Source organism: Vulpes lagopus, chromosome 12 (assembly GCF_018345385.1).
Source record: "Vulpes lagopus strain Blue_001 chromosome 12, ASM1834538v1, whole genome shotgun sequence".
Taxonomy (NCBI): Eukaryota; Metazoa; Chordata; class Mammalia; order Carnivora; family Canidae; genus Vulpes; species Vulpes lagopus.
This window is the reverse complement of record NC_054835.1, coordinates 11,418,971-11,444,280: the sequence shown is the minus strand read 5'-3', so window position 1 is coordinate 11,444,280 and position 25,310 is coordinate 11,418,971. Positions and strand designations below refer to the sequence as shown.

Genomic DNA, 25,310 nt, shown 5'->3' with positions numbered 1-25,310 from the left:
CAGGGAGACAGAGTTTGACAGGTGGTGCTGGTGTGATGTGGCAAGCACAGTGGGAAGGAAGATTGGGAGTGCTGGCCAGGCCCTGTCCGGGCTGGGATCCCTATGGGAGACAGACAGCTTTGCAGTCCCCCTGGGGTGCCCTGCCTTTCCCCCGTCTGCCCTTTGAACACATCAGTTTGCCTTCAGCTTTCTGTCTGTAAAACAGGCCCTTCTGAATGTTCTCCATCCACTGTGCCCAGCTGCTCCATGGAGATGTAAGGGTGACCCTCAGAGGAAGGACCCCTCCAGGCCCTCTCCAGTATGGGGAGATGAGGGGAAGCCCTGTTCCCTTGGGTCCCTCCTGACTCCAGTTTGCCCCAGGTGGAGGTACAAGCTGGCTGCATGCAGTGTGAGCTGTGGAGGAGGGTTTGCACAGAGGATGCTATATTGTGCACGGGCTCACGGGGAGGACAAGGATGAGGAGATCCTGCCAGATAACCAGTGCCAGGGGCTGCCTCGTCCAGAGCAGCAGGAAGCCTGCAGCCCAGATCCCTGCCCACCCAGGTCAGCAGCCCCGAGGTGTTGGGGAAGCAGCCTGAGGTCCTGGAGTGTGCAGACACGAGGCCAGTTGCCGTGGGGCTTATTATAGGGTGGCTCTGGCCAGGGAGACAGTCCTTGGGAAGCAGGACTACTGGCAGGCTGTACCAAGTGTCAGAGGTGACATTCCAACAAAATGCAGGTGGCATGGCCCGCTCTGATTGGGGTGAAGGTGTGGGGAGGGCTGGAGAACTTCCCTGGGAAAAGGCAGGGTTTCAGCGGAGCCCAAGGATGGTCCCAGCTGGGGTGTGGGACAGAAGAGCTCAAGCCAGCAAGGTCCAGAGGTGGGGTCCGAGCCTCCTGAGGAAGAGCAGACAATCGCCCACCTTGTTCACAGCTCCATGGCTGCGTCCTTGTAGTTTTGCACTTTGACCAATGAAATGCTTTACTGTATCATTGAAAGAGGCAAACAGACACCCATGTGCCACCACCAGGTTTAACAGATGTGCTTTATTGCCACATTTCCTTCATGTCCTTGGCTTTAAAAAAACACACCATTCCAGATAAGAATTCATTTAAATTAGAAGCCTTAACTCATCTGTGATATCTTTGGGGGTATGTTGCAAAGTAGGGAGCATACTTTATTTCTCCAGATTGCTAACAGAATTTCCCCCAGCCGGCTCCATTATCACGTCCTCTTAGATCCTTGTGTGTGTTGGGATCTGTGTCAGGGCTTTTGACCCGATTCTGCAGTTCGCAATCCCCCATTGATCCCCATCCCCATATCAGACTGTTTTAAATACTGTAGCTCTGTGGTCCATTTACCACCCGCACCAGTGTCTCTTGGCTTCTTTGCTTGTGCTAAAGTCCCTTGGCCATGCAGCACATTCATCTATATGGGATTTTATCTGGGACTTGTATGGGAATTTGACATGCATGAGGTCTAGCTCCTCTCTGGATGTCACTGTAGCCATGTCCTCCTTGATATTCTGGAACACATGCTCCTGCCTCAGGGCTCCTGCGCCTACCTTCCCATTGTGTGAATGCGTCTTCTCTGGATATCCTTGCAACCAGGCTCTGCTCAAAGCACCACAGCAGCGAGGTGGGGAGTCCTGAACAGCACACTCTACTCACCCCAGGACTCTCGGCGCTGCCTGACTCTACCACTTAGCATTTATTTCTTTATCTGCTGTCTCTTCCTTCGAGCCTGTGGTTTCTCCACGAGGGGTTATTCTGCCTCCCAGGGGACATGTGGCAATGTCTGGAGACATTTTAAATGCCATGACTAGGGAATGGGGGTGGGTGCTAGTGGCCTCTGGTGAGTGGGTGGAGGCCAGAGGTGCTGCTGAACATCCTACACTGCACAGATGGCCCCCACGACAGAACCACTGGCCCCAAATGTCAGTGGTGCCGAAGTGGAGAAGCACATGTGTTCTGAAGGGTGGCGTGGGGGGCTTGGTCTGGTTCACTCCATTTTCCTAGCGTCTAGAAGAGTGTCAGGCCCACAGAAGGCATGTGTTTGAGAGGTGGCATCCCAGAGCCAGGAGGTGGCACAGTGTCACCATTAGAGCCTCAGGCTCCAGCACAGGCTCCCTGGGTTCGGTATCAGCTCTAAAAAATGTCAGCTGTTACCATTCATTGAATGATTACAAGTTAATATGGGCAGAACTGACCCACGCCAAGATTTGTTTTCCCTTCTTCTGGGGCATGTTTTCCTCCATCCCTGTTACTTGGAATCACCAACCAGGAATGGTGAGCCATTGATAGGAAGGGCTCGCTCTTCCTGGGTTCAGGGCTGCACTCTGGGTCTTTTCTTCTTGCAGGTGGAAAATCATGTCCCTCGGCCCATGCTCAGCCAGCTGTGGCTTTGGCACTGCCACACGTTCTGTGGCCTGTGTGCAGCTCAGCCAAGGCCAGGACATTGAGGTGGATGGGGCAGCCTGTGCGGCTCTGGTTCGGCCTCAGGCCAGCATCCCCTGCATCCTCGCCTATTGCACCTACCGGTGGCATGTCAGCACCTGGACACAGGTAAGTTGTGTGGTTGGGGCTGGGGCTGGGGCTGGGGCTGGGAAGTGCATCTGCTGAGGGTCCTCACACACGGAACCCTGGGGGCTCTGATTGTGATCCCCTGAAAGGAGGGGGCATGTGGGGTAGGAGGTCGTTGGGGCACCCAGAGATGGAAGACACAGCAGGGCCTCGAGACCCAAGGGGCAGGTCTAGCCCAAGGTCCAGAGACACCAGAAGATGAAGGGGAAGGTAACTCTGTTCCACACCTTGCTTTTCTGGTGTCCTGTGTCCAGCACCTCACAAGGTACTAGAAAGACAAAGGTAAATAAGGTTAGGTCTCCTGCTGGGTAAGCTCACTCGTGATGTAGAGGGGAAGAAGAGGCAAAGTAGCCAGCCACCGCTGGTGTCGGTCACAGGACTCTGGGCATACAGGTTGGGTAGAGGTGGGAGCTCAGATGAGGACAGGGTGGGAGCCTCAGTCTCCTCACCTGTGGAATGGAGAAACATGCTTGCCTCCTGGGCTGTGCAAAGATTAGATGGGATCATTCCTGGCCAGTGGTCACCGCTGCCCCCGATGCCCTCTGGCAAGGTCAGCCTCAACTTCCTTTCCTCTTTCCTGGCAGTGCTCTGTCTCCTGCGGAGATGGCATCCAGCGCAGGCGTAAGGCCTGCCTTGGACCCCAGGCCCAGGCACCTGTGCCGGCTGACTTCTGCCAGCACTTGCACAAGCCAGCCACCGTGCGGGGCTGCTGGGCCGGGCCCTGTGGTGGGCAGGTGACTCCCAGGCCAGCACCCAACGAGGAAGCCACTGCTCCAGACCAGGCCACTGCTGGTACCTCTCCGGAGTGGCCTCAGCCCCGGGCCCACCTTCTCTCCCCAGCACCCCCACTTCAGAGGCTTCTGCCTGGGTCTCAGGAAAACCCAGCTGAGTCCAGTTATGTTCTTCAACCTTTCTGTCTAGGTGGCTGGTTGGCTGGCTGCAGGAGGGGTGGGCAAAGGCACCACCACTGGGAGAGCTGGGACTAGCTCCTTGTGGGGACCCCTGGGGCTGTCCTGTGGAGCAACCCTCAGAACCCTGGGATGTGTGCGGCTGGACTGAAGGGATGGGCTCTGGAAGTGGTGCTCTGGGCTGGCCCTCTTCTCCCACTCTGTATCCACCAGCAGGGTGCAAACTCACTTTTATTATCATCAAGGGAAGGGAACCTGTGTTTTCAGAGAGTCGGCCCCAGGTCTGTGGGACTCAAAGCCAGGCCCTACTATATATGCTGCCTCCCTCTGTCTGGAGCATCTTGGAAGCGGCTCTGTGCCCTGGATGGTGACACTTGGACCCATGCAGCTCCCTTCTCTGCCCTCAGTATGGTCTGGCTGGGCCTAGGAGGATGCCAGCCACTCCCCTGCCTGTCTCCCACTCAGCATGGAAAACTCCAGGCCCCGCCCTGCTAGGGATGCCCTGCCCACCTGGAACCTCTGTTCACCGGGGGCCCCTGTCGCCTTTCCAGGTGCCTGTGGCCGGCAGCATCTTGAGCCAATGGGAACCATTGACATGCGAGGCCCAGGGCGGGCTGACTGTGCAGTGGCCATTGGGCGGCCCCTGGGTGAGGTGGTGACCCTCCAAGTCCTCGAGAGTTCCCTCAGCTGCAGTGCTGGTACGTCTCAGGCCATGTGTGCAAGTGCTGCAAGTGCCAGGCCGCCAAGCACCAGTGAGCGTGAGCCCACCCCGTTTGGGGCCAGATGTGCCATGTGCATCTCCACGCATAATCCTCATACCCATTGCGCGATTGGCCTGGGATGCCCCAGATGATGAAACTGAGGTGGTGTCCAGTGACTTAGAGTCACACAGCTGGGAAGTGGGAGGGCCCTGCCCACAGCAGTGGGTCTACCCCAGGACACCTGGAGTGGGGGTGCTGGAGCCTCACTGCACTGCCGCTTCCTAGGGGATGTGTTGCTGCTTTGGGACAGGCTCATGTGGAAGAAGACGTGCGGGAAGCTATCTGGCATGACTTTCAGCTCCAAGACCAACACGCTGGTGGTGAGGCAGCGCCGCGTGCGGCTGGAAGGCGGGGTTGTGCTGCGGTACAGGAGCCAGCCTGCACCGGGAGCCCCCCACCGAGGTATGGCAAGGCGTTTGAGCCTCCCCCACATCCCTGCAGGGTGGCTGGGTGGGTGCTACTGTTAACTGGCCGGCTGGCCAGGCAGAGGGCACCCATGGAGATGGAGGAAGACACCCTGGGCTCCTCGACCCCAGGATGAGGTCCCAGCATGTGTGCTGCGCCCTTCCTCGCTGGGGCCTGGCAGTGACATGGGTGGACATGAGACCTGACTTTGACCACAACACCAAACTGCCCCCTTTCACTGCTCCCCTGGTGGTCCACACCCAGTCCACATCCAGTTCATCCACCTGCTCCTCTCTACAGAGTGTGACATGCAGCTCTTCGGACCCTGGGGGGAAATCGTGAGCCCCTCCATGGGTGCTGATGGGAGGAACTCAGGGGGCTGCCGCATCTTCATTAATGTGGCCCCACAGGCCCGAATTGCCATCCATGCCCTGGCCACTGATGGCACAGGAACCGGTGCCAGCTATGTCTTGGTAAGGCCAGGATGGGGACAGGAACAGGCGGACTTTTGCTATGAATCTAGACAGCTGTCTCTGGGGATGGGAGCCAGGAGTACTCTACTAGAGGACGCCCCGAGTTTGCTCAAAAACCCCAAAATTAGTGAAAGAATGAGAGAGAATTTCCTCCAAGTACATCAACAAATGTTTCTTGAGCTCCTCACAGGAGTGAAAGAGGAATACACTTTTTCTGGTGTAGACTGTCAGCTAGCCCAGGACTAATGCATAATTTTAGACCCCAAAAGAACTTTTCCAGAAGAGCGGGCTCCCCCCACAAAGTTCATGGGGGACTGTCCTCTGCAAGGTGTTAGCTCCCCTGTTGTAGGCAGCCTGGCTTCTGGAATCAGACAGACCTGGGCTCTGATCCCAGCTCTAACACCCTGGCTGTGTATCCTTGGGGAAGTAGTATAACTTCTCTGAACCCCCGTTTCCTGGTAGAGTAACAGTGCCTTCCTGATAGGGCTGTTGTGTGAAGATTATATGTGATCCTGAGTGTATGATCCCTTGTATATCAAAGGCTCCCCGAATTCTAGCTAGTTATCATTTGTGGCTGGCCCTCTGGGGCTGGCCCTTTCCCTTCAGATCCGGGACATCCACAGCCTGAAGACGATGACATTCCGTGGGCAGCAGGCACTCTACTGGGAGTCGGAGGGAAGCCAGGCTGAGATGGAGTTTAGCCAGGGCTTCCTGGAGGCGCATGCCAGCCTGCGAGGCCAGTACTGGACCCTCCAATCTAGAGTGCAGGAACCTGGCTGGGCTGAGCCCTAGCTTCCTCTCTGAGCACATACCTCCAGTGACCTGTGGGCACAGGGGGATGCCTCCTCCAAACCCCAGAAGAGAAAGGAAGGAGCCTGACATCTATGAGCACCTCTTAGGTGCCCGGTGAGGCCTGGAGGGTTGATTCTGGGCTCTGAATGCTCTCCAATTTGGATTCCCTCCAATCTTTATCTCCTTTAGGACTTCCTCCAACATGCCAAAGGCTGGGCGGTGGGAGGCAGGGACTGGACTCGCTGGAAAGGCAGTCTCCAGCCTCTCTACCAATAAACGGAATGTGCAGTCTGAGTAGCGTTTCCTTCCCCAAACCTGTCCAATCTGGCTTGAAAACCTATCCCAAGGCATTGCCTGGGTTCCCGGGCAGCGGTCGGGCTCCAGACCATTCTTGAGCCGCGCCGTCCCTAGCGGTCTTCCCCTTTGCCACCCAGGGTGGAGGAGCGGGGGCTGCGGAGTCAAGAACGGGCCAGACCCAGCGCACCTGTTAATTGCGCGCGCCGTCCGGCCGGGACGCTCGTCCGGCAGGGACGATCTGAGCGCCCAGAGCGCCCGGGCCGCGCCGCCCCGCCCCCTATGCTAATGAGCACGAGCCCCTCGGGCGCACCTTGCCCCCCGCCCTGCGGGTCCCGCCCCCTATGCTAATGAGAGGCCGCCTCTCCCACAAGGCAGCGCGCCGGGCCGACGCGGCCGGCTCCGGAGCGCTTTGTGAGGGCGGCGGGCTGCGCCAGACGGCGGCACCATGAGCGGCTCGGGCGGGGCGGCGGCGGCGGCTGTCAGCTCCGCGCCGCCGGCGCAGGACGAGGGCATGACGTGGTGGTACCGCTGGCTGTGTCGCCTGTCGGGGGTACTGGGGGCCGTCTGTGAGTACCCGGCCCGGGGGAGGGGCCGGCCACGTCGCCCACCGCGCATGCGTGCCCGGTCCTGCCCCTGCGGCGCGCCCCCGCGGGGAGGGGCTGCGGGGCGGGGCGGGGCGGGGGGCTGCGGGGCGCGCGCGGAGCGGACGCCGGTGGTTGCTATGGTTACTGGCCCTGCGGCCCGGGCTGTGGCGACCCCGGGCGGGGCTGGCGGCTCTGGGGACGTTCCGGGAGGGAACGCGAGCTCCCGCGGCCCAGTCGCTGCCCCCGCCGCGTGTCCCTGCGCCCGGGGCTTGGCGGGTCCTCCCAGATGGCGCCCGGGCCGGGCGCGGCTTCGCCTGCTGACCGGGGCGTGGGTGGGGGCGGCAGCCGCCTTAACCTTTGGGCGACGGTTGTTGATCCGTGCGACGTGCCAGGGGACGGGCGCAGAGGGGGTCCTCCCCGTCCAGCCCTCTGCCGGCCGCTCTGCCGTTTCTCCTGCCCCGACGCAATGCCCCCAGCGCCATCCCCGACGCACATCCTGACCTCTAGTTGCGGGGAAGCCGGGGCACATCCCCCCTCCCCGAAGGAACACGAATAGGAGGCAGACCTGCTGCAGAAGTAAGGCAGAGATCCTACGGCGTGTTTTCCGAAGGCAGAGGCGCGTCTGGTCTGTTTGGTCCGCTCTCCTCTTCTCTTCCCGTGGCCCTCAACTTTGGGAATTGCTGGAGCCGGAGAGGGCACCTGGCACAGAGGGTGGGGCGGGGCAGACCCCCATCCAGTCTGCCGGGGGAACACCTTGCAGGGTCCCCTGCAGGTCCCGCAGCCCTGCCGGGTGGGTGGATGCTGGAAGTTCAGGAGTGCGAGGTGGGAGTGTGCGGCTCAGGCAGGGCATGCCCTTATCCAGAGGTGGCCCCTGCGTCCCTGTCACTGGTGTCAGAGCAAGCACGTTTTTGCCTCCAGAGGAGAGACTGGTGGTTTGAGGTCAGGCCTTAGATAAGACCCTCTCTAGTTTGGTTAGCTATTTTCCTTGCAGATCAGAGTAGGGGGTCCTGGAGGGAGTGACAGTGGTCAGTGGGGGAGAAAGGAAGGGTTCCGACTGTGGCCTGTGGGCCGTCACCCTCCCACTGTCTTGGATTCACCGTCCCTGCTGATTTCTCTAGGTCCTTAGGCAGTTCTGTGCCTCTCAAAGTGGGGTACCTGGGCCACCCCAGGACTTCATGGTGTTGGGGCTACAGATGAAGCACCAGGAGAAGCTCGTGCCATTGCTCTCAAATGTCAGTTTCACTCGAAGATTGTGAGGCAGGGGTTGTTATGTAAATACCACATAAGGTATTTGTGTGCACAGGGTAGAGTGCAAGGCACCCAAGAGTTTTAGGGATGAGGGACACCTGGCTGGTGCAGTTGGTGGCATGTGAGACTCTTGATTTTGGGGTTATGAGTTCGAGCCCCATGTTGGGTGTAGACATCACTTAAAAACAAAATCTTTTTTTTTTTTTTTAAAGATTTTAGGGATCCCTGGGTGGTGCAGCGGTTTGGCGTCTGCCTTTGGCCCAGGGCACGATCCTGGAGACCGGGATCGAATCCCATGTCGGGCTCCCGGTGCATGGAGCCTGCTTCTCCCTCTGCCTGTGTCTCTGTCTCTCTCTCTCTCTCTCTGTGACTATCATAAATAAATAAATAAATAAAAAATAAAGATTTTATTTATTCATTCATAGAGACAACAGAGAGAGAGAGAGAGAGAGAGAGAGAGAGAGAAAGAGGCAGAGACACAGGCAGAGGGAGGAGCAGGCTCCATGCAGAGAGCCTGATGTGGGACTCAATCCAGGGTCTCCAGGATCACGACCTGGGCTGCAAGCGGCGCTAAACCGGCGCCAAACCGCCGCACCACCGGGGCTGCCCAAAAACAAAATTTTAAATAAAAAAAGCTTAGGGATGAAACAGGAATTCTGATAAGGGTTGCACTCTGGCTGGTCTCTTCAGTGTAGGGTTGCCCTCCTCGTCAGCAGGCGTCTTGGAGAGGCATTTATTCTGGGTCCCGACAGTCATCCAGAAGCTATAGCCTGGGATCAAAGAGGACTGTACAGGATGCCTCCCTCACTTAGCAAGAACTGGAAACTTCAGGGGGACGGACATCTTCCAGCCTAGATTGTCCTAGGACTCCTGGCTGAAGCTTCTGTCTGGGTCGAAACCTGGTTCTCTCCCAAGGTTGGCTGTTGGCAGGACGGAGGAGGGGAGGGTGGGACCTGGAGGCGAACTGCTAGCTGCCACAGGTGTAGGCCTCTGTCAGGTTAGTCCAGGCCCAGCTGAAATCAGGGCAGAAGCAGGACTGTGTTGGGGGTGCTCACATTTGTGGCCCTGGGGAACCTCGCTGCCTGAAAGCATACATGCCATGTCCAAGGGGAGTACCACCTTCTTAGTAGGCAGAACGTACCTCTGTCATTCTAGGAGACCTTGGGGACACACGAGGGCAGTCCCTCTGCAGTTTGGGCTCACTTCATCTGGTTTCCTCTCCCACCACTGGTAGTCTGCATTGGGTTACCAGGGAAAACAGCCTGAGAATTCCAGGCCAGTCAGGGATCAAGTGCAGAGGAGCTGCTGCAAGTTTAATGAACTGGTTGCTAATTGCTGCCTGAGGGCTGAGCTTCCAGCCCCCCCCCCCCCAGCTAAGGCCCCAGCTGGGTGCTGGGCTGGGTGCCAGGCTACGTGCCAGCTGGGAGCCAGGGCCCAGAAGTGTCTGGCCAGCTCCAGGAATTCTGGGTGAAGCAGGGCCCAGAGGCAACTGGTTGTGTGCAGAAGCGGAGGCGAGTGTGGCACACCCTGCCTGTGGGGCACAGTCAGAAGCCCTGGGCCAGGCTCCACATTTGGGGCCTCAGGGCCTGATATTCCAGGGGTTGGTGGGCTGGGCTGTGGCACTTGCCTGTGTGCAGGAGAGAAAACGGACCTACAAAAGTAACAAGAACATCCCCAGGGTTCCTCAGCTGGTGTGCAGGTCACAGCCGGTGTGGTGATCCAGGTCTCCCTGGTCCCAATTTCTGTTCCAAGAGAGGAGAGGCAGCCCTTGACCCAACCAAAATTCAATCCATGTTTCCTGCATCAGAGGGTTTCTTATGTGGCTAACCCTGTGAGTGGTGGTGCCTGCCTGGCCTGAACCCCCTAGACTCCTCTCTCTCTTCATCCTCAATACCTTGAGGTCGGTAGGGGTTCAGCTGGGGTTCAGAGGCCAGCCCTCCCAGCGCTAGATTGGACGGAGGGTGAGACGCCCTCTGAGCCCACCAGCCTCCAGCTGCACGCACACTTGCTCTGGGGCCTGGGGCAAGCTGCTTCACCTCTGTGAGCCTGCATCCTCACCTGGGGTGTGGGGCAGTTACGTTGGTCCCACTTGTGTCCGCTGGCAGAGAGGAGGCTTGCGGGTGCTGTGGGGGGAAACAAGTGCTGGGTGTCGGAAGGAATCCTTCCTGGCAGGCTCTGTCCCTTCTTCCCCGCTGATTCCTGCTCCTGTCTCGCTTCCCAGCTTGTGCCATCTCGGGCCTCTTCAACTGCGTCACTATCCACCCCCTGAACATCGCGGCCGGCGTGTGGATGATGTGAGTAGCCTTGTGACCTACTGTCTTGCCCGGTGGGGTTTGGGGCATGTGGATTTCTAGTCACCGGGCAGGTCTTCACCTCCTTCATACCCTGCCATGTTCCGTTTTCCTGATTCTCATTAGGGCCGGGCCCTGGAGGCACCTACCCAGGCCTTTATTGTAGGGCCAGAGTCACAAACATTTGCCGAGTGCCCACTGAGCCAGTCTTTGCGGGCACCATGTCCACTACCATGGGAGCTCTGGGGGCCATCAGAGCCAGTCAAGGGCTGAGTTGGAGGCTTGGTGTCTGGTGGGGTTGGAGTCAGGTGCTGGGATCAGGAGCTCCAGCTGGGAGGTGGGCAAGCCACAGACAGGGCAGGTCAGAGCTAGTGCGGGACCAGGTAGTTAGAATGCCCTAGATGAATTCCCTGCCCACCTCGTGTCAGGATACCTTGATCCCATGGGAAGGGAACGCAGGGGTGAGCCCTGACCAGTGCAGCTCTGGCTGCATCTGACCCACCCAGCGCATGCGCCAAGTGGCTGTGCACCAAGCAGTGCCTGTGCCTGTATGGGACTTGGCTGGGGAGGGGCACAGAGATAGACGGGGTGCCCTGCCCTCAGAGAACTCAGGCCAGGGGTGAGGCTTGCTGTGGTGGGGCCCAGAGGCCTGTGCTGGCCACAGGCAGTAGGGATGGGGGTGGGTCAAGGCGCTGGGCCCAGGCATCAGTGGGTAGAGTCAGGAGACTGGCTGGCTGGGTGTGGAAGGGCTGGGGGAGGACTAGGGAGAGCCAGGGCGAGTGTGGGCTGTGCAGAGTCCCTGCTTGGGGCTCAGGTGGGCACCTGGGGCACCCTTAGCTTGATTCTCTGTAGGTCATGAGGGCCCAATGTCTGTGACGGTGACCCAGCCATGGAGAACACGAAGACTGGAGCAGACCCTCAGTCAGTCCCCATAGCCTAGTTGTTCCCAGCCCGAATATAGGAAGGCGGGCCGGGGTAGGGGGTGGCAGGGGAAGAATACTGCACAAAAGGGCTTGCTAAGCTCCCTTCTCCCTACGTGGGCTTTGTGAGGGGCAGCCTTCAGTGACTGTGGACGGACTGACCCACTCTGGGCTGTCCCAGTGGGCAAGCCACTGCTGGGGACAGCTTTCTCAGGGCTGATGGCCCTGTGGGTGACAGCAGTGATCATGCTAGTAGCTGAGTGGCAGTCCACGCTCTGCAAAGTGCTACTGACAGCAGTGCCATGATGGAGGGGGTCTTGTCTCCTTCAAATACAGAAGGATAAAGGGAAGACCGGAATCTCCCTCTGGAGCGTTCAGTTTGGTTAGGGAGGCTGGCATGTGGGCAGTGGTTCCGCAGAGGCCCCAAGAGGAGACGTGGGGGGCCATTGGGGACCTCCCGCTCTCCAGGCTCGTCAGCCTGCCGCCCTCTCTCTCTCTGCCCTCCAGCATGAACGCCTTCATCCTGCTGCTCTGCGAGGCACCCTTTTGCTGCCAGTTCATTGAGTTTGCAAACACCGTGGCGGAGAAGGTGGACCGGCTGCGCTCCTGGCAGAAGGCTGTCTTCTACTGCGGGTGAGGGGCCCCAGGGGCCGGGACGGCTCAGAGGCTGACCTCCAAACTCAGGAACCCCAAGGGCAGGCGATGGGTAGCAGCCAGCATGTGGGGCTGTTGGTGAGGATGGGCCTGGGTGAGCCTGGTGCAGGGTCCTCTGCACCACAATGGTGGCTATTGTGAAGTGGGACCAGTGGTGTGGTGGCCGGGGAGTGAGCTCAGCGCTGCAGTCACCTGCGCTGCAGACATGAGGGGCGGGAGCCCTGCCCTGCGTCAGAGAGAAGTGAGTGTGCCTGCAGCTCTGGCCCAGCCTCGAGGAGTTGTTAAGTACATCTTGGTAGGTCCACAGCGCGTCTGTGGGCAGCCTTTGGAGAGAGTACTGTCCTTACAGGTGCCCTGACATGAGGGCAGGTTGCAAAACAGAAACTGTCACCTTCCAATAGGCTTTCCTTTGATTTTCCCACTTTTTTTTTTTCCCCAAGATTTTATTTATTTACCCATGAGAGACAGAGAGAAAGAGAAGCAGGCTTCCTGTGGGGAGCCCGACGCAGGACTCAATCCCAGGACGAAAGCAGATGCTCAACTGCTGAACAGTTGAGGCACCTCTGATTTTCCCACTTCTGACAACAGATTTGGTACACAGCACTGCCCACCTGAGTCATGAGGTTGAACCAATTTCAAGATGTCTGGGACTCCAGGACTGTGCCCTGGGCTGATGGCAGACGCTCAATCACTGAGCCACCCAGGGGGCCCTTGATCTTTATTTATAAGAAATGTGTTTTAAAAATACTAACAGAGATATACATTCATTAAAAATGATTTGGAAAATATTAAAGCCCCATTTCTTGGAACGTTTAGGTCTCTGTCCACTTCTGCATGGGGAGCCTTTTAAACCTGTTTCTTGGGACACCTGGGGGGCTCAGTGGTTGAGCATCTGCCTTTAGCTCAGGTCATGATCCCGGGGTGCTGGGATCAAGTCCCACATCAGGCTCCCTGCAGGGAGCCTCCCCTTCTCCTGTGCCTGTGTCTCTGCCTCTCTGTGTCTTTCATGAATAAATAAAATCTTAAAAAAATAAAAAATAAACCTGTTTCTTACACAGCTCCATCCTAAGTAAATATGTATCCTGCTTTTTTTCACTTAATATCGTGATATAAACACTCACTTTCAGTACTACCACAAAGGCTTTATGAGGTTACTTTTAATGATGGGAATACTCATTCCACTGTGGACGTTGTGCTTTTCTTAAGTTCCAAACTGTGGTGCAAATCAAATATACAGTGATGTGCCAACATGTTTTCTGTGATGCTTTCCTTGAGATATGTTTCCAGGTGTGCACTTATGAAGTCAGAGAGCACAGTCATTGAAAAGGTTTCAGTACGTGACTGCTAAGAGGTTTTCAGCATTTCCACCACCTCTCTACCCTCCCGGGGCCATGCACCGTTTTACAGTTGTGTCCGTTGTTTAGGAGCTGACCTGTTCTTCCAAATGTTTTTGCTAATTGCATTTTCTTTTTTGAAAATGGTCTAGTTTACTTTTTACCTATTAATGGGAGACATTCATTAATGGCATTTTACTGTTTTACGTTGCAAGTTCCTACATTTCCTGCAGTGAAGATTTTTTAATCCTTTGTTATATTTCTTGCAAATATTTTTTCAGCTTTGACAGAAGATTTTCCTCTGTGCTCTTCTTGTGTGTGTGTCATTTCTATTATGCTTTTACTTAGAGATTTTATAACCACAGTAAAACCTCACGATCACTTACTTGTCTGTTCTGGATAGAAAGTCAGGTGGAATTCGACTGGCCAGTCTGGTGGCCCAGTCTGACCTTCTTTGTGTACAGGGTGTGTGAGGGCAGGTGGGGCTGCTGGGCGGGCAGCCTGGCCCAGGGAAGCGACAGGACGGAGTGCTGGTCCTCTGGTTCACCCTAGCCACTGCCCCTGGTCTGGGAATCCCAGCCAGCGTGTGGAGTCAGCCCTGGAGACATTGGAGCCCGAGTGGACACCTGCCACCAAGTGGCACCAGACTGCGGTCAGGGGACCAGATGGAGCCAGGGCTACTCCTGCTGGGAACCTTGCAACTAGGAAGCCCCACGCCTTCTGCAGCTTAAGCTCTGGGATCTTTCTTAGACAGGGCTGGCTTTTCTGCAGCATGAAGAGCTACCATATGTTTGGTGCTAACGTTGCTGATCCGGGCATTGTGTTGTGTAGTTAACACGGAGGAGTTCAGGAACTTGCCAAGTCGCTAAGCCAGTAGAGGGTGAACTGTTTTAGGAACAGGGCGGGTGGATTGTCCCAGGGCTGTTTCACCCTTTGTGTGCCACAGACCCTTTCAAAGATCTAATGAAGGCTTTATGTCCTCTCCCCAGAAAATACAGAGAATTGTGCGGACAGGTGCATGGGTGTTTCTGAAGCCTGCTGGTGAACCTATGTCCAGACTGATTTCTAGGGACCCTTCCTGTACCTGGCTGTCTGGGAAGGGGGCCGGGGTTGGTCTGGGGAGCCTGGAGGTGGGGTGGCAGCCTCAGGGCGGGGGTACCCCCTTGACCTCTGCCTCTCTCCTAGGATGGCCATCATTCCCATTGTCATCAGCCTGACCCTGACCACGCTGCTGGGCAACGCCATCGCATTTGCCACTGGGGTACTGTACGGGCTGTCTGCTCTCGGCAAAAAGTATGTATGCCTTTCCCAGCCCCTGGGAGGAATCTGAAGTCTCTCAGGGAGGAAGGTCGGAGACAGGCCTCCCTTAGCCGTTTGCGGAAACTGAGGCACAGAGGTTGTCAGTGACTTTTGTCAGTGTCCCCAGGGTGTTCAGCTCTAGGGAATGAGAGCGAGAGGGTTCATGGGCTTCTGGTGGCCCGGCTGTACCTTGCTGCAGCTGATAGTGGGGATGGCAAGTCTGGCTTGGAGGAGCTTCTTCCTCTGCCCTCAGAGCCAAGACTGCAACTCTCAGTCCTTCTCCACCCACCATCCCAGGCAGCCTGTGCCACTCTTAGAGGTGATGTGTGTGCCATCGTAGCAACAGGGTCTCTGGGGAAACCAGAGGCCCAGTAGTCTCTTCTGCAGGTCATGCCTTGGTCACAGGCCAGGAATCTGGTGGTGGCTGGGAGGGCTGTGTGCCTGGGGTCTGTCCTCACTGTGATGTGGACTTGTTCTTTCCCAGGGGTGATGCAATTTCCTATGCCAGGATCCAGCAGCAGAAGCAGCAGGCAGATGAGGAGAAACTCACGGACACCCTGGAGGGGGAGCTGTAATGTGAGCTTCCCGCTGGCCCTCTGGTTCTGTGTGGACACATCCTGCAAGGACGAGGCCTGGAGCATTGACCCCGAAGGACAGCCTGGAAGAGGAGCCCCTGCCTGGCTCCCAGCAGTCTCTGTACGCCTGTCCCTACACCTGGAGTCCTCTTCTGTCTTTTCCTCTCTATAGCTTGGTGTCTTCTGGCCCTGGACCGCAGCCAGCAGCAAAGAGACTGGCAGTGACAGCAGGTAGCTTCAGGGGTGACCCAGGCCACAGGACTGGAGGAAGAGCCTGCAGTAGCTATGCAGACAGCCCATCTGGCTCCACTTCTCACAGCTGGCCTGGCTTGGCCAGAAACAGGCTGCTGTGCACATTTCCAGAATTACAGCACTAGCAGAACCACCGGGGATCTGCTGAAGGCTTGGGAGGAACTTCCCCCGGAGATGCTGGGCCTGTGCTCAGATGGGAGGCACATCAACCCGGGCCTGGGCATTGGTCAGAGGGGAGCCTCCTCTTGGCTCTCCAGGCAGGAACATACCCCGTAGGCTGAGCCACCTGGGCCCCCTCTGTTCACCTGCCATCGGGACAGAGCTGTGCCCTGCTGCCCAGGGTCTCTTACCACTGTCCAGGCCCCTCCCGACCTCTCTCTTCTCTGTGGAAGCCCACAGCACTCCCAGGATGCTCCTCGAGTACCCAGAACAGCAGCTTTGGCAGCGGGTAGACAGTTGGGTACTTGTCTCAGTTCCCTGGAACCTTGGACAGGCCATTCCAGGGACTTCTCACGGGCCTGGCCCATGCTCCCAGGTTCTCCCCGTAACCCCCAGGGCCTTGGTGCTAAGCATCTGGGGAGGGCAGGCTCTCCTCTGTCCCATGGGGCTCTTTGTCCGCCTGTGTGATGCGGTCCTGCCATGTTAGCCGTGGCCCAAGTCCGGTTATTAGGGCTAAGCTCGACCCACCAACATTCCTGCTGGCCTGCCCCCTACCGTGCCCTCAGGGAGCTTCTTGCCTTTGAGAGGTGGGTAGAGACCACAGCTGCCTCCACCACCATAAGCTGTCCCCACTGCTCCAAGTGCCAGGCCATCAGGGAACCAGGCCTATGCAGAGGGCCCAAGGAAGCAGCCCTACCTGGGATGTGCGCCATCTACCCCGGCCACCCTCCATGCCGTCGTTACTTGTGTCCGCCACGTGTCTCTGCCTCAGCCCGCTGACGTTCCGCTCCCCAGACTGCCCCCCCCCCCCAGCTGCTAGGCCCATCCGATGGGGCCTGGCCTAGCCCGGGGGGCACTGGGGAGAGACAGGCTGGTGTGGACAAGGCTCCCTCTGGGGCCCAGCTCCCGCCCATCCTTCCCCTAGGACCTGGCTGTGCCTGCTCACAGCTGGAGCTCAGCCCCAGCCCTGCTTTGTTGAAACCGCCCTTGGGCTGTGTCCTGATCTTTGCTTCCCAGAGGGAGCTCTCCTCTCTGGGGGCTTGTCAGTGTTGGACACCAGGAGCAGCAGTCACTGCCCTGGGGACATGTCAGAGGGCTTCTGGTCAGCAGAGGGCCCTGCTGCCTTCCAGAGCTGGCCAGGCTGAGCCCTGGGGTGGCCGGCCAGGTGGGACACGTGCCTTCAGGTGTCCTCTGGGACCATCTTCCTCAAACAAGCACTAGGTTCAAAGGGCTGTGAGCTCTAGACTCTCCAGGCGGGCGGGTGTGTGTGTGTGTGTGTGTGTGTGTGTGTGTGTGTTCTGTGTGTGTTCTGTGTGTGCTGTGAACAAGACCTGTCTACCTCCCAAGAGGAGCACTCTTGGCTCATTCTTACCCAGGGAGTGGGACTCGGGGTCACCTGGGCCCAGTCCTCCTGCTCCTTCTGCAGGAGACAGGCTGTCTGTGATCCAGGAAGGTTGCACCTCCACCCTGTCAGGAAGTGGGGTGTTGGATGGGCCCTAGAGGCAGGGGACCGGGGGGGGGGGGCTCCAAACCCTCCCACATGTGCCCGAGGTTCCCAGCGAGTAGAGCTAAGCAGTCCTGGAGTCTGTGACCATCCCTCGGTTTGAGGTGCTGCCCTGTGAGGAACAGCCATCGGGGGCAGAGGGGCTGGGCCGCCAGGGTCCACCCCGCCCCCATGGGTCTGCACTGTCTCCTTGGGGGCCTCATGTACGCTGTGTTTAGCTTGCATTTTGAGCAATAAAGCCTGGTAGTAGTTTGTATGCTTGCTCGCATGCTCTGCCTGTTACCTTCTCCCCTGGTCTCACAAACAAGCAGGCTGGGACCCCTGGCCTGGGGGTAAGTGCCATTTTATTGAGGACATTCTGTGCTCCTGGCTCGATCGCAGTCCGGTTCATGGCATCTCAGACCAGGGAAGTGGCTTGTCCAGGTCACATAGCTGGTAAGGGCCAGGGCCTGAGGGGCAGAGCCAGGCTCTCCCTCACTGGCCGCCTCGCCCCTCCTTGCTGCCTTACTGTGGACAGGAAGGGGGTGGCCGCGAAGAGGGCCTTGCCTGGGGCAGCAGGCCCTGGTTGCCTTGGCCTGCCTGGAGTTTGGGTCTAGCCAAACCTGGCTGCTGGGAGGCACCCCCACCTGCAGCAGACCTCAACCTTCTACTCCAAGGCCGATAGTAGCCTGATTTATTTTTTACAAATGGGGTGAACGTGGTTTGCAGATGGGAGTGCTGAAGAGTCCCATATTTCCAGAGGCCAAGTGGGTGCAGGAGGAAGTGTCTGTGCTGGGTCTTGTGCCCTGACCTGGGTGGAGTCCAGAATGTTCCCCAGTGCAGCCACAAGCCTTCAGAAGTGCAGGCTTCTGTCTTCCTTCCCGGAGTCAAGTCGTTCTGTGGTACCTCAGAGGATCAGAACAAAACGGTGTGACGATGGCCCTGTGTGCCTGCCCCACATCTCTCCTGGTTACAGTCCTCTGTGGGGGTGTCCTCTGTGTACGAGTAAGGAACCGGGCCCCAGGTCACCCAGCAGGGCCTTGTCCTGGCCCATGGGCCATGTGCTGCCCTGTGGCCCGTGGCTGCCTCCTCTGCCCCAGCAGGTCTTAGCAGATGAGCGTGCAACACAGCAGGCCGCCTGAGCTGGGACCCAGGCTGGTAGAGGTGCTGCCTGCCCGGAGCCAGAACGCACACCGTGGGGGTCCGTCCTGCTGTTGTCCCGTCCTCCTGTGCTCTGTCTGATGGCGCACGGCTGCCGCCTCCCGGCCTTGGTGTGCAGGCTCCTGGCCAGCAGAGAGGCCCTGCGCCCAGTGGTTTGGCCCGCTGTGGGCGGGGACCTGACCTAGTGCAGGAAGGACCTCCTCCCGGTGCGGAAGAAGGACTCGATCTGCTCCAGTGATCGGCCCTTGGTCTCCGGCACACAGCAGCCGGTGAACACCAGGCTGGCCAAGCAGATGGCAGCAAAGAAGAAGAAAGGCACATGGAGGCCAAAGGCATTCTGGGGACATGGAGGGGACACCTGGTCACGTGGAGGTTCCTGGCCCTTCTAGTCCAGCTAGCCTTGGGGGCCTTTACCATATTCCCTCACTGCCTCCCACAGGAAATGCAAATGCTTTAGCATGGCCCTGAGACCCTCGAGGTCTGGAGCAGCCTCCCTGTGGCACTGGGTCCTAGGACTGCCTCCCCTAGGCAGTGGCCTGCCCTGGCGGGAGCTCTGCCCTCAGCTCTCTCCCTGGCTGCTTCATGCTGCCACCTGCAGGAGGCCTGCCACTACAACCCCACAGGACCAAGCTCTTGTGCTGCTAGAGCCACCCCACGTGTCCTCCTGCCTGGCCCCCACCTCACCTGCGCCTCTGCTGGGGCTGGGCACACTGCAGAGTTCCTCAGCCCTGCTCTGCCCCACTGGCTACACCAGAGTAGGCACTGGCCCCAGAGGCCTGTCAGGTTTCCCTCCTGGGAGCGGGGAACATGATTCTGGCTGGCCTCAGGGCCTGCGGGAACCCCGGCTGAGAGACCCAGACAAAGGCCCAGCTGGGTGGGCAGGGTGGCCCCGTGGCTGGCTCGTCCTGGCCTAGAGGGCCTGTGTGATACCCAGAGGACTCGGCCTAGAAGCCTAACCCTCGTTACTCACCACCACCAGCAGGAAAGACTTGGTGAGAGCAAAGGCGGTGAGCCAGCTGACTAGCACGCAGAGCCCCGAGGCCACGCCACGGGCCTGCAGGGGCAGGATCTCCGACATGAGGAGCCAGGTGATGGGCCCCCAGCCCATGGCGTAGCCTGCCAACAGAGGGGACAAGGGGCCTCTTCTGCCTCCACTGAGCTGCCGAGACCGCCCCCCTCCAAACACCCTGACAAAGCAGGACAGCAGCACCCCACCCCTGCCCTAGCGTGTCCCCCACATACCTAAGCAGCAGATAGCCCCCTGCTAGCTGGCCATCAGTCTCCCAGAGCCCCATCCCCGTGGTGGCACTGCCATACCCACCTGTGATGAAGAGCATGGTGGCCACCAGGGGCACCAGGGTGAGGTAGCTGGAGGGTGTGGCCAGGGGCTGCTCTGTGCCCCCCAAGGGTATGCTCTCTAGGCCCATGGTACTGTTGGGGGTCAGAGGCTTCGGGCCAAAGTGGACGTACAGCCCCACCGTCAGGTTGGCAGCAAACATGATGGTGGCTGTGGACACACAGGTGGCCCTCGGGGGCCAGGACCCTCTAAGCCAGGGGCTTCCTCTGCAGAGCCCCTCAGCACCCTGTACCCTGTGGGGGCCAGCAGGTGCAAGGGACAGGCCGGTGCTCACCTGAGACGAACAGCAGAACCTTGCGGCCAGCCAGGTCCATGGTGAGGGCAGCGATCAGCACAGAGAAGAGCCTCACAGCCCCCACAATGGCTGCGTCATCCTTGGGGGGCTGCAGGGAAGAAGCCACCAGGGCTGAGGGGCTCCACCTGCTGTGCTCACCCACCAACACGGCCCCCAACAAGGGGCCACAGGGTGCTCAGGTCCTAGGCCATGGCTGCAGCTCTTTTGGAGTGCTGGGCTGCTGAGTGCAGACCACGTGCCAGGCCTTCCTCTGGTCCCCTGGCCTCACCTGTGGGCCCTTCAGGCAGGGCACAGGTGTGGTGCCCACCACCGAGCCCAAGGCCAGCACAGAATCCAGGCGCCACAGTGACTGGGACTGTGCTGTCACTAATCTTTCAATCTCCTCTCCCGCTGAACCCGGGACTGGCCAATGGGGGCTCACCCTGTTATCTCCCTTCTACAGAGGCGGAAACTGAGTTTTGGAAGGAAGCGACTTCCCCAGTGAGTGACCGATACCCTGAATCTGGGGTCCGTGGCCAAGGGCTCTGGGTTCCTTTGTGATTCTGTATATTTTCAAACACCTAAATTTACTTACAGACGTTATTCTGAGAACAGATGCAGGGGACAGAAACAAATTTAAGAGACTCTAGGGTGCTCCCCATGGCGCATGCACCCCTGACACGTGCTCAGTGAGGGCCGGCCTCCATGGATGCTGGGGTCAGAGCTGGGGTGTGGGGCTGGGCTCTCACCAGCAGGATGGCAGTGCTTTCGAAGATGGGCTGCAGGTAGACAAGGATGGGCGTGATGCCCATCAGCTGCTGCAGGAAGCGCATTACCAAGGCAATGAGGATGGGTCGGTACATGTGGGGGTTCCGAGCCTCAGCCCATGACATGTGCGTGCTCTAGAAACATGAAGCTGCCACTGAGGGGGCTGTGCCGGCCCCTCCAGCAGGTACCACCCTGCCCTGGGCTGCACGGGGCCGGGTCGAAGACTCCCTTCTCCCCCCCCCCCGGAAAGACCCCTGTGCATGGAGGCAATCTGGGCCACAGACTGGCCCGGGGGACCTCTGCCTGACCCCAGGCACTTGGATAAGCAGGTGGGACAAGGCAGATTTCTGCTTGTCGGTATCTCTGGGTGCCCAGAATGGCGGCAGCATGGAGCTTGCGCTCTGGGGCAGGTGTGGCAACATCTCCACTCCCCCTCATTCTAGTAGGGGAGAGCAGCTCTGACTCCTGTTCCCTCCCCAGGAGAAGCAGCCAAGGCACAGACAGGCCCAGAGGCTGGCCGCAGCCACGCAGACCTGCGCACCTGCCCCCCCACACCTGTCTCCGGACGTTGTCCTGGATCTGCTCGAATTCCCAGCGGATGTCGGTGTCCGCCCCACGGAGCCAGGCCAGTGCCCGCAGTGCCTCCGTGTCCCTGCCCCGCGAGAGTAGGAAGCGGGGTGAGTTGGGCATGAAGCTGAGCAGCAGGATCATGATGAGCACAGGCCCTTCCCCGGCCACAGCCAGCCAGCGCCACGGCAGCAGGAGGCCTGGGGGCGAGGAGGAGGTGAGGAGCTGGGATCTGGGCTGGACAGAGTCCCCTCCCACGGAGCCCTCTGAGCAATGCATCTGTCCTCAAGGGCTCGTCCCAGGGCCACCTCCTAGAGGAAGTCTACCCTGGTTGCCCCAGAAGGGGCCATGGGGATTGCTAGGCCCCTAGCACAGGGCCCAGCACACAGAAGGAGGTCCTTGCAGGGTCTCAAGGGCTGTGGCGGGGTGATGTAGGGGTAGCCTGAACAGACAAGGCCCCAGGCTTCTACCTGCAAACCCCCACTCCATCTCAACCATAGGTGCTCTCATCTCCTTTCTAGATGGACTTCCCATTCGACCAGAGAGAGACAGGGCATTGCCTGGAGGTACACAGCACAGCAGTGGCTAAGCAAGTACCTTGTCTCCCAGCTCAGGGTTTGTTTTGGGGCACGTTCACTCCCCTTCCACCCCTGTCTGCTCAGTAGCGCCCTGTCACTCCCATGCCTGCACGCAGGAGAGGCTCAGTGCTCCTCTGGAGGATACTTGCCGAGTGCATACAGGGACAGAGATCCGAACACGGCCATGAGCTGGGGTGTGGCCCCGAGGGCCCCACGGACTCCTGGAAGAGCAATCTCAGACACGTATACCTGCAAGACACATCGGCCCACCCAGGCCAGGCTGAGATGGGAGAGGGGGCCCTGCTGAACCTTGGGAAGTGAGTAGTCGGGCCTCCTGGTGGCATTGTGGTCCTGATTGTGACTCAGCCCACTTCCCTGTCAGGTGGGCAGAAGCGCTCAACTGTGAAGTAGCCTGAGGCTGGGAAGTGAGAGGCACCCAACTCTACTCCTCCCAGGCATCTCTGGCCCCTGTTAGCATGTGTGTAGCTACAGGAGGAGTCCTAGGGAGGGGAGAGACTTCCCCTTCCCTCATTGCTCAATGCAGATTTTCTCCTGTTGAGCAATGTGCCTGAGTGTCGGGAAATGGGGTGGAAACCTCAAGAAGTCCGGACTCAGGTCAGCTGGAGATGTGGGGACAGGTCAGCCGCCCTGCTGCAGGTAAGCTGAGGCTCCCGGGCACACAAATCCCCCCCGGGACCAGGGGCCTCGAGGGCCAGGAGACTTAACTGCATGGTGGTTGGCATGGCACTGAGGCAGGGAGGGATGGGCAGTCCTGGCCTTACCGGGATGCAGGCCGCTGTGAGTCCCCCAGCGAAGCCTGTCAGCGTCCTCCCCAGCAGCAGCATCCAGAAGCCGTGGGCACCTGCCATGAGCGCGTAGCCAGCTGCTGACGGCACAGCTGAGAACATAATGCTGAGCTTCCGGCCCAGGAGGTCATTGAGGACCATGGCGCTGAGGCCCCCCGCTGCTGCGCCCAGTGTGAACACAGACTGCAGGAAAGGGGTGCAGAGGCAGACATGTGTGGGCACCCATCGCTCCTACCCACCCCACGAGCCCAGACTCAGCTGCTTTTCCTGGCTGATCATGACATCTTTGCCTGTGGGATCAGGCCCTGAATAGTAGGGAGCCTCCTGTCTTTAGAGGTGTGCAACCATCACGTGCACAACCATTTGTTAGAGACGCCACCATGGGGAGTCTCACTCTGAGGAGTGTGTGGGGCTGTGCGTCCACAGTGGTTCTGTTCAACTGAACGTTTAAATGTCTGACACTATAATAATACAGCTGTCGGGAGAATTCTGTGACCCGAAACCACTGGCATTTTTAGATTTGGGGGTTCTTGGATTCCCTGTGGAGTGGAGTGAGTAGGGTCCTGTCAGTGACTTGGGCACATCACTTGGCCTACCCAAGCCTCATTTTCTCTAGCTGTTTTATGGGGAGAGAGGAGTATCCACCTCATAGGGTTGGCCCTGGACTCAACCAGCTCCCACACCCAGTGCCCAGCTGCACCCCCGGCTCACACCGAGTGCTCAGTACACACGGGGTGTCATCTTAGCTACTCTGTTGAGATTGTTTGTTTGAAGCCCCTAAGATCATCATTCTATACTCCTGGGACTCCTGGGGCCTCTGCTCTTCCCTTCTGTGGGCCCACGCTCTGTCCTGGAACCCTCCTTGCCCTAGCCACTGCTTCTTTCCATTGGCATCTGATGCTCCTGCCCCCCCATCATCCAGAGAGGTGCCTGCTGTGCTGTGGCTGCCCGGCTGTGCGTGTGGGGGGCCTGGGGCAGCAGGGAGGTCTGGAGGGCCACCTCTTCACTCGCTCCTTCCCATGCCTTCTTAGCTATCACTTCCTCCTTCTATTTCAGAGCAATCATTTGGCCTCACTCACCCACTGCCTGGCCTGCAGCCTGGCTGGGTGGAGGAGGGGAAGGACCAGGGCTCAAGAGGGCATCCCAAGCTCAGTGGGGCCCCGTGCACCCTGCTCTGCCCGTCTCCAGCTCCAAGCGTGGCTCTTACCCCAAACCAGGATGCCTGGGCTTTGGTCAGCTTCAAGTCAGGGTCCAGGGAGTGCTCCAAGGCAGGAATGACAGGGGACGTGTAGACCAGGGCATACCCGAAGCTGAAATTGCCCAGCACGGCAGCAAAGGTGGCCAGGAACACCCTCTTGTTCTGTGGGGCCCTAGTGGGGGTGGGGAGCAGAGGGATGAGGTTTGGAGTCCCTCCTCCCCTTGCGGCTGAGAGGCTGCCTGTCCTGAGCCCAGTGGCCGCAGGCTCAGGCTCTGAGGGCAGCGCTGGGCGGGACTGAGGGCTCCCAGGGCTTGAGTGTCCTTTCACTGGGAAAATCCCCAGGACACTTCCCAAAGCCCATTCCCATGGCTGAGACACCGGGAAGGAGTGCTTCTCTCTAGAAGAGGAGCCTGGGTTTCTGCTGCCGGCTTCGCCTCTCAGGCCAGCAAGCCCCTTGCTCTCTCTGGGCTTCCCTCTCTCACCCTACCTGAGTCATGTGGGGGCTGGGCCTCGGGCAGCGGGCGAGCACGCCTTAAATAGGACTCAGGTGTCTGGGGTTAGGGGAGGCCAGCGGGCCTCTGCCGGACACTCACGGAGGTCGGAGGAGGCCCCCACCCGCAGCCCGCATGCCCGGCGACTCTCACCTGCCCCGCGTCCTGTCCCCTGGCGACGGGGACGACTTCTCGGGGAAGGTGTCATAATCCGGGCCCTCGGCTCCCAGCAGCGGCTCCTGCATGGCCGGCCCTGCTCGCAGTGTGTCCGTGCGGCCGCCGACGGCCCGGGTGCGGGTGCGGGTGCCGGTGCCGGGTGCCGGTGCCGGTGCCGGTGCCGGGGACAGCGCGGCCGGGAGACGCTCGGGGCAGCGGCGGCTCCGAGCATCCGGCGCAGGCTGAGCTCCACCCCTCGGCCGCGATTGGCTGCGAGGCGGCCCTGCGGAGCGGGCGCCAGCCAATGGGGCCGCGGCGAGCGGTGCGGATGCGGGATGCGGGATGCGGGCGCGGCGCGGCGCGGGGCGGGGCGCGGGGCGGGGCGGGGGGCGGGGCTCGGCCGGGCTTTCCCGGGGCGCGGGGATCGGCCGGGCGCGGGGGGGGGTGCGGGGCGGGGCTCGGCCGGGCGGGGTGGGGGGCGGGGCGGGGCTCGGCCGGGCGGGGGGGCGCGGGGCGGGGCTCGGCCGGGCTTTCCCGGGGCGCGGCGCGGGGGACGGAGCCGGGCGCAGGCTGGGGCGCGGAGCTCTGCGGGGCTTTCCTGAGGCTCCGACTGTGGGGCGAGCCCGGCGCCCAGTGGGCGTGCCGCGCACCTCGTGCGCCCCCGGGGCGGGTGTGCTGCCCTTCAGAGGGGAACCCCGCGCCTGAAGTAAGAGGCGCGACAGTCACGCGGAGCACGTCCGGGCCCGGGTCCCAGGGGGGCACCAGCAGCGGTTGCTCCTGCAGCCCCACCACGGCCCAGCGCCTCCAGGCCGGAGGAAACCGCCCGTGTCCCAAGGTACACGGAGAACACATGTCTCCCACCAAGGAAGGCCTTGCGCTTTGCCTTCCTGGACTCCCTCCCTGCCACATCGTGTGGCCGCTGGGCCTGCCCCTCCCCTCCCAGGGTGACGTGAAAGC

General features: G+C 59.7%; 3 protein-coding genes across 8 annotated transcripts in view; 2 read left to right on the top strand and 1 right to left on the bottom strand.

The window, feature by feature from the left end:
- ADAMTS13 (ADAM metallopeptidase with thrombospondin type 1 motif 13) overlaps positions 1 to 6,195 on the top strand; it is a 30,531-nt gene extending 24,336 nt beyond the window's left edge. The window contains exons 25-31 of one of the 3 annotated variants that reach the window (XM_041725013.1): positions 361 to 543; positions 2,340 to 2,544; positions 3,147 to 3,456; positions 4,022 to 4,168; positions 4,457 to 4,633; positions 4,937 to 5,109; positions 5,716 to 6,195. In XM_041725013.1, the coding sequence (XP_041580947.1) occupies positions 361 to 543; positions 2,340 to 2,544; positions 3,147 to 3,456; positions 4,022 to 4,168; positions 4,457 to 4,633; positions 4,937 to 5,109; positions 5,716 to 5,901 (1,381 nt within the window). In that variant the 3' untranslated portion in view covers positions 5,902 to 6,195. Of the gene's footprint in view, positions 1 to 360; positions 544 to 2,339; positions 2,545 to 3,146; positions 3,457 to 4,021; positions 4,223 to 4,456; positions 4,634 to 4,936; positions 5,110 to 5,715 lie in introns of those variants that run through there. The other 2 variants (XM_041725012.1, XR_005983092.1) reach the window with 2 other exon arrangements.
- Positions 6,196 to 6,570: 375 nt separating this feature from the next.
- CACFD1 (calcium channel flower domain containing 1) lies at positions 6,571 to 17,274 on the top strand. The gene is made up of 5 exons (XM_041725019.1): positions 6,571 to 6,764; positions 10,252 to 10,324; positions 11,749 to 11,874; positions 14,415 to 14,522; positions 15,013 to 17,274. The coding sequence occupies exons 1-5, from the start codon at positions 6,644 to 6,646 to the stop codon at positions 15,101 to 15,103; spliced, it is 519 nt and encodes a 172-aa protein (XP_041580953.1). The 5' UTR covers positions 6,571 to 6,643; the 3' UTR covers positions 15,104 to 17,274.
- A 401-nt stretch (positions 17,275 to 17,675) lies between these two features.
- On the bottom strand, positions 17,676 to 24,576 carry SLC2A6 (solute carrier family 2 member 6). Of its 4 annotated transcripts, none has more exons than XM_041725014.1 (10): positions 24,351 to 24,576; positions 23,716 to 23,878; positions 22,485 to 22,691; positions 21,852 to 21,951; positions 21,113 to 21,324; positions 20,539 to 20,691; positions 19,790 to 19,898; positions 19,476 to 19,665; positions 19,129 to 19,274; positions 17,676 to 18,439 (listed from the first exon to the last, which is right to left on the bottom strand). In XM_041725014.1, exons 1-10 carry the CDS (start codon positions 24,440 to 24,442, stop codon positions 17,913 to 17,915), a joined length of 1,899 nt encoding a protein of 632 aa, XP_041580948.1. In that variant the 5' UTR covers positions 24,443 to 24,576; the 3' UTR covers positions 17,676 to 17,912. The 4 variants fall into 4 exon arrangements, with proteins under 4 accessions (XP_041580948.1, XP_041580949.1, XP_041580951.1 ...); XM_041725015.1 differs by having other exon boundaries at positions 17,961 to 18,495; XM_041725017.1 differs by having other exon boundaries at positions 17,961 to 18,439; positions 19,480 to 19,665.
- Between the last annotated feature and the right edge of the window lie 734 nt (positions 24,577 to 25,310).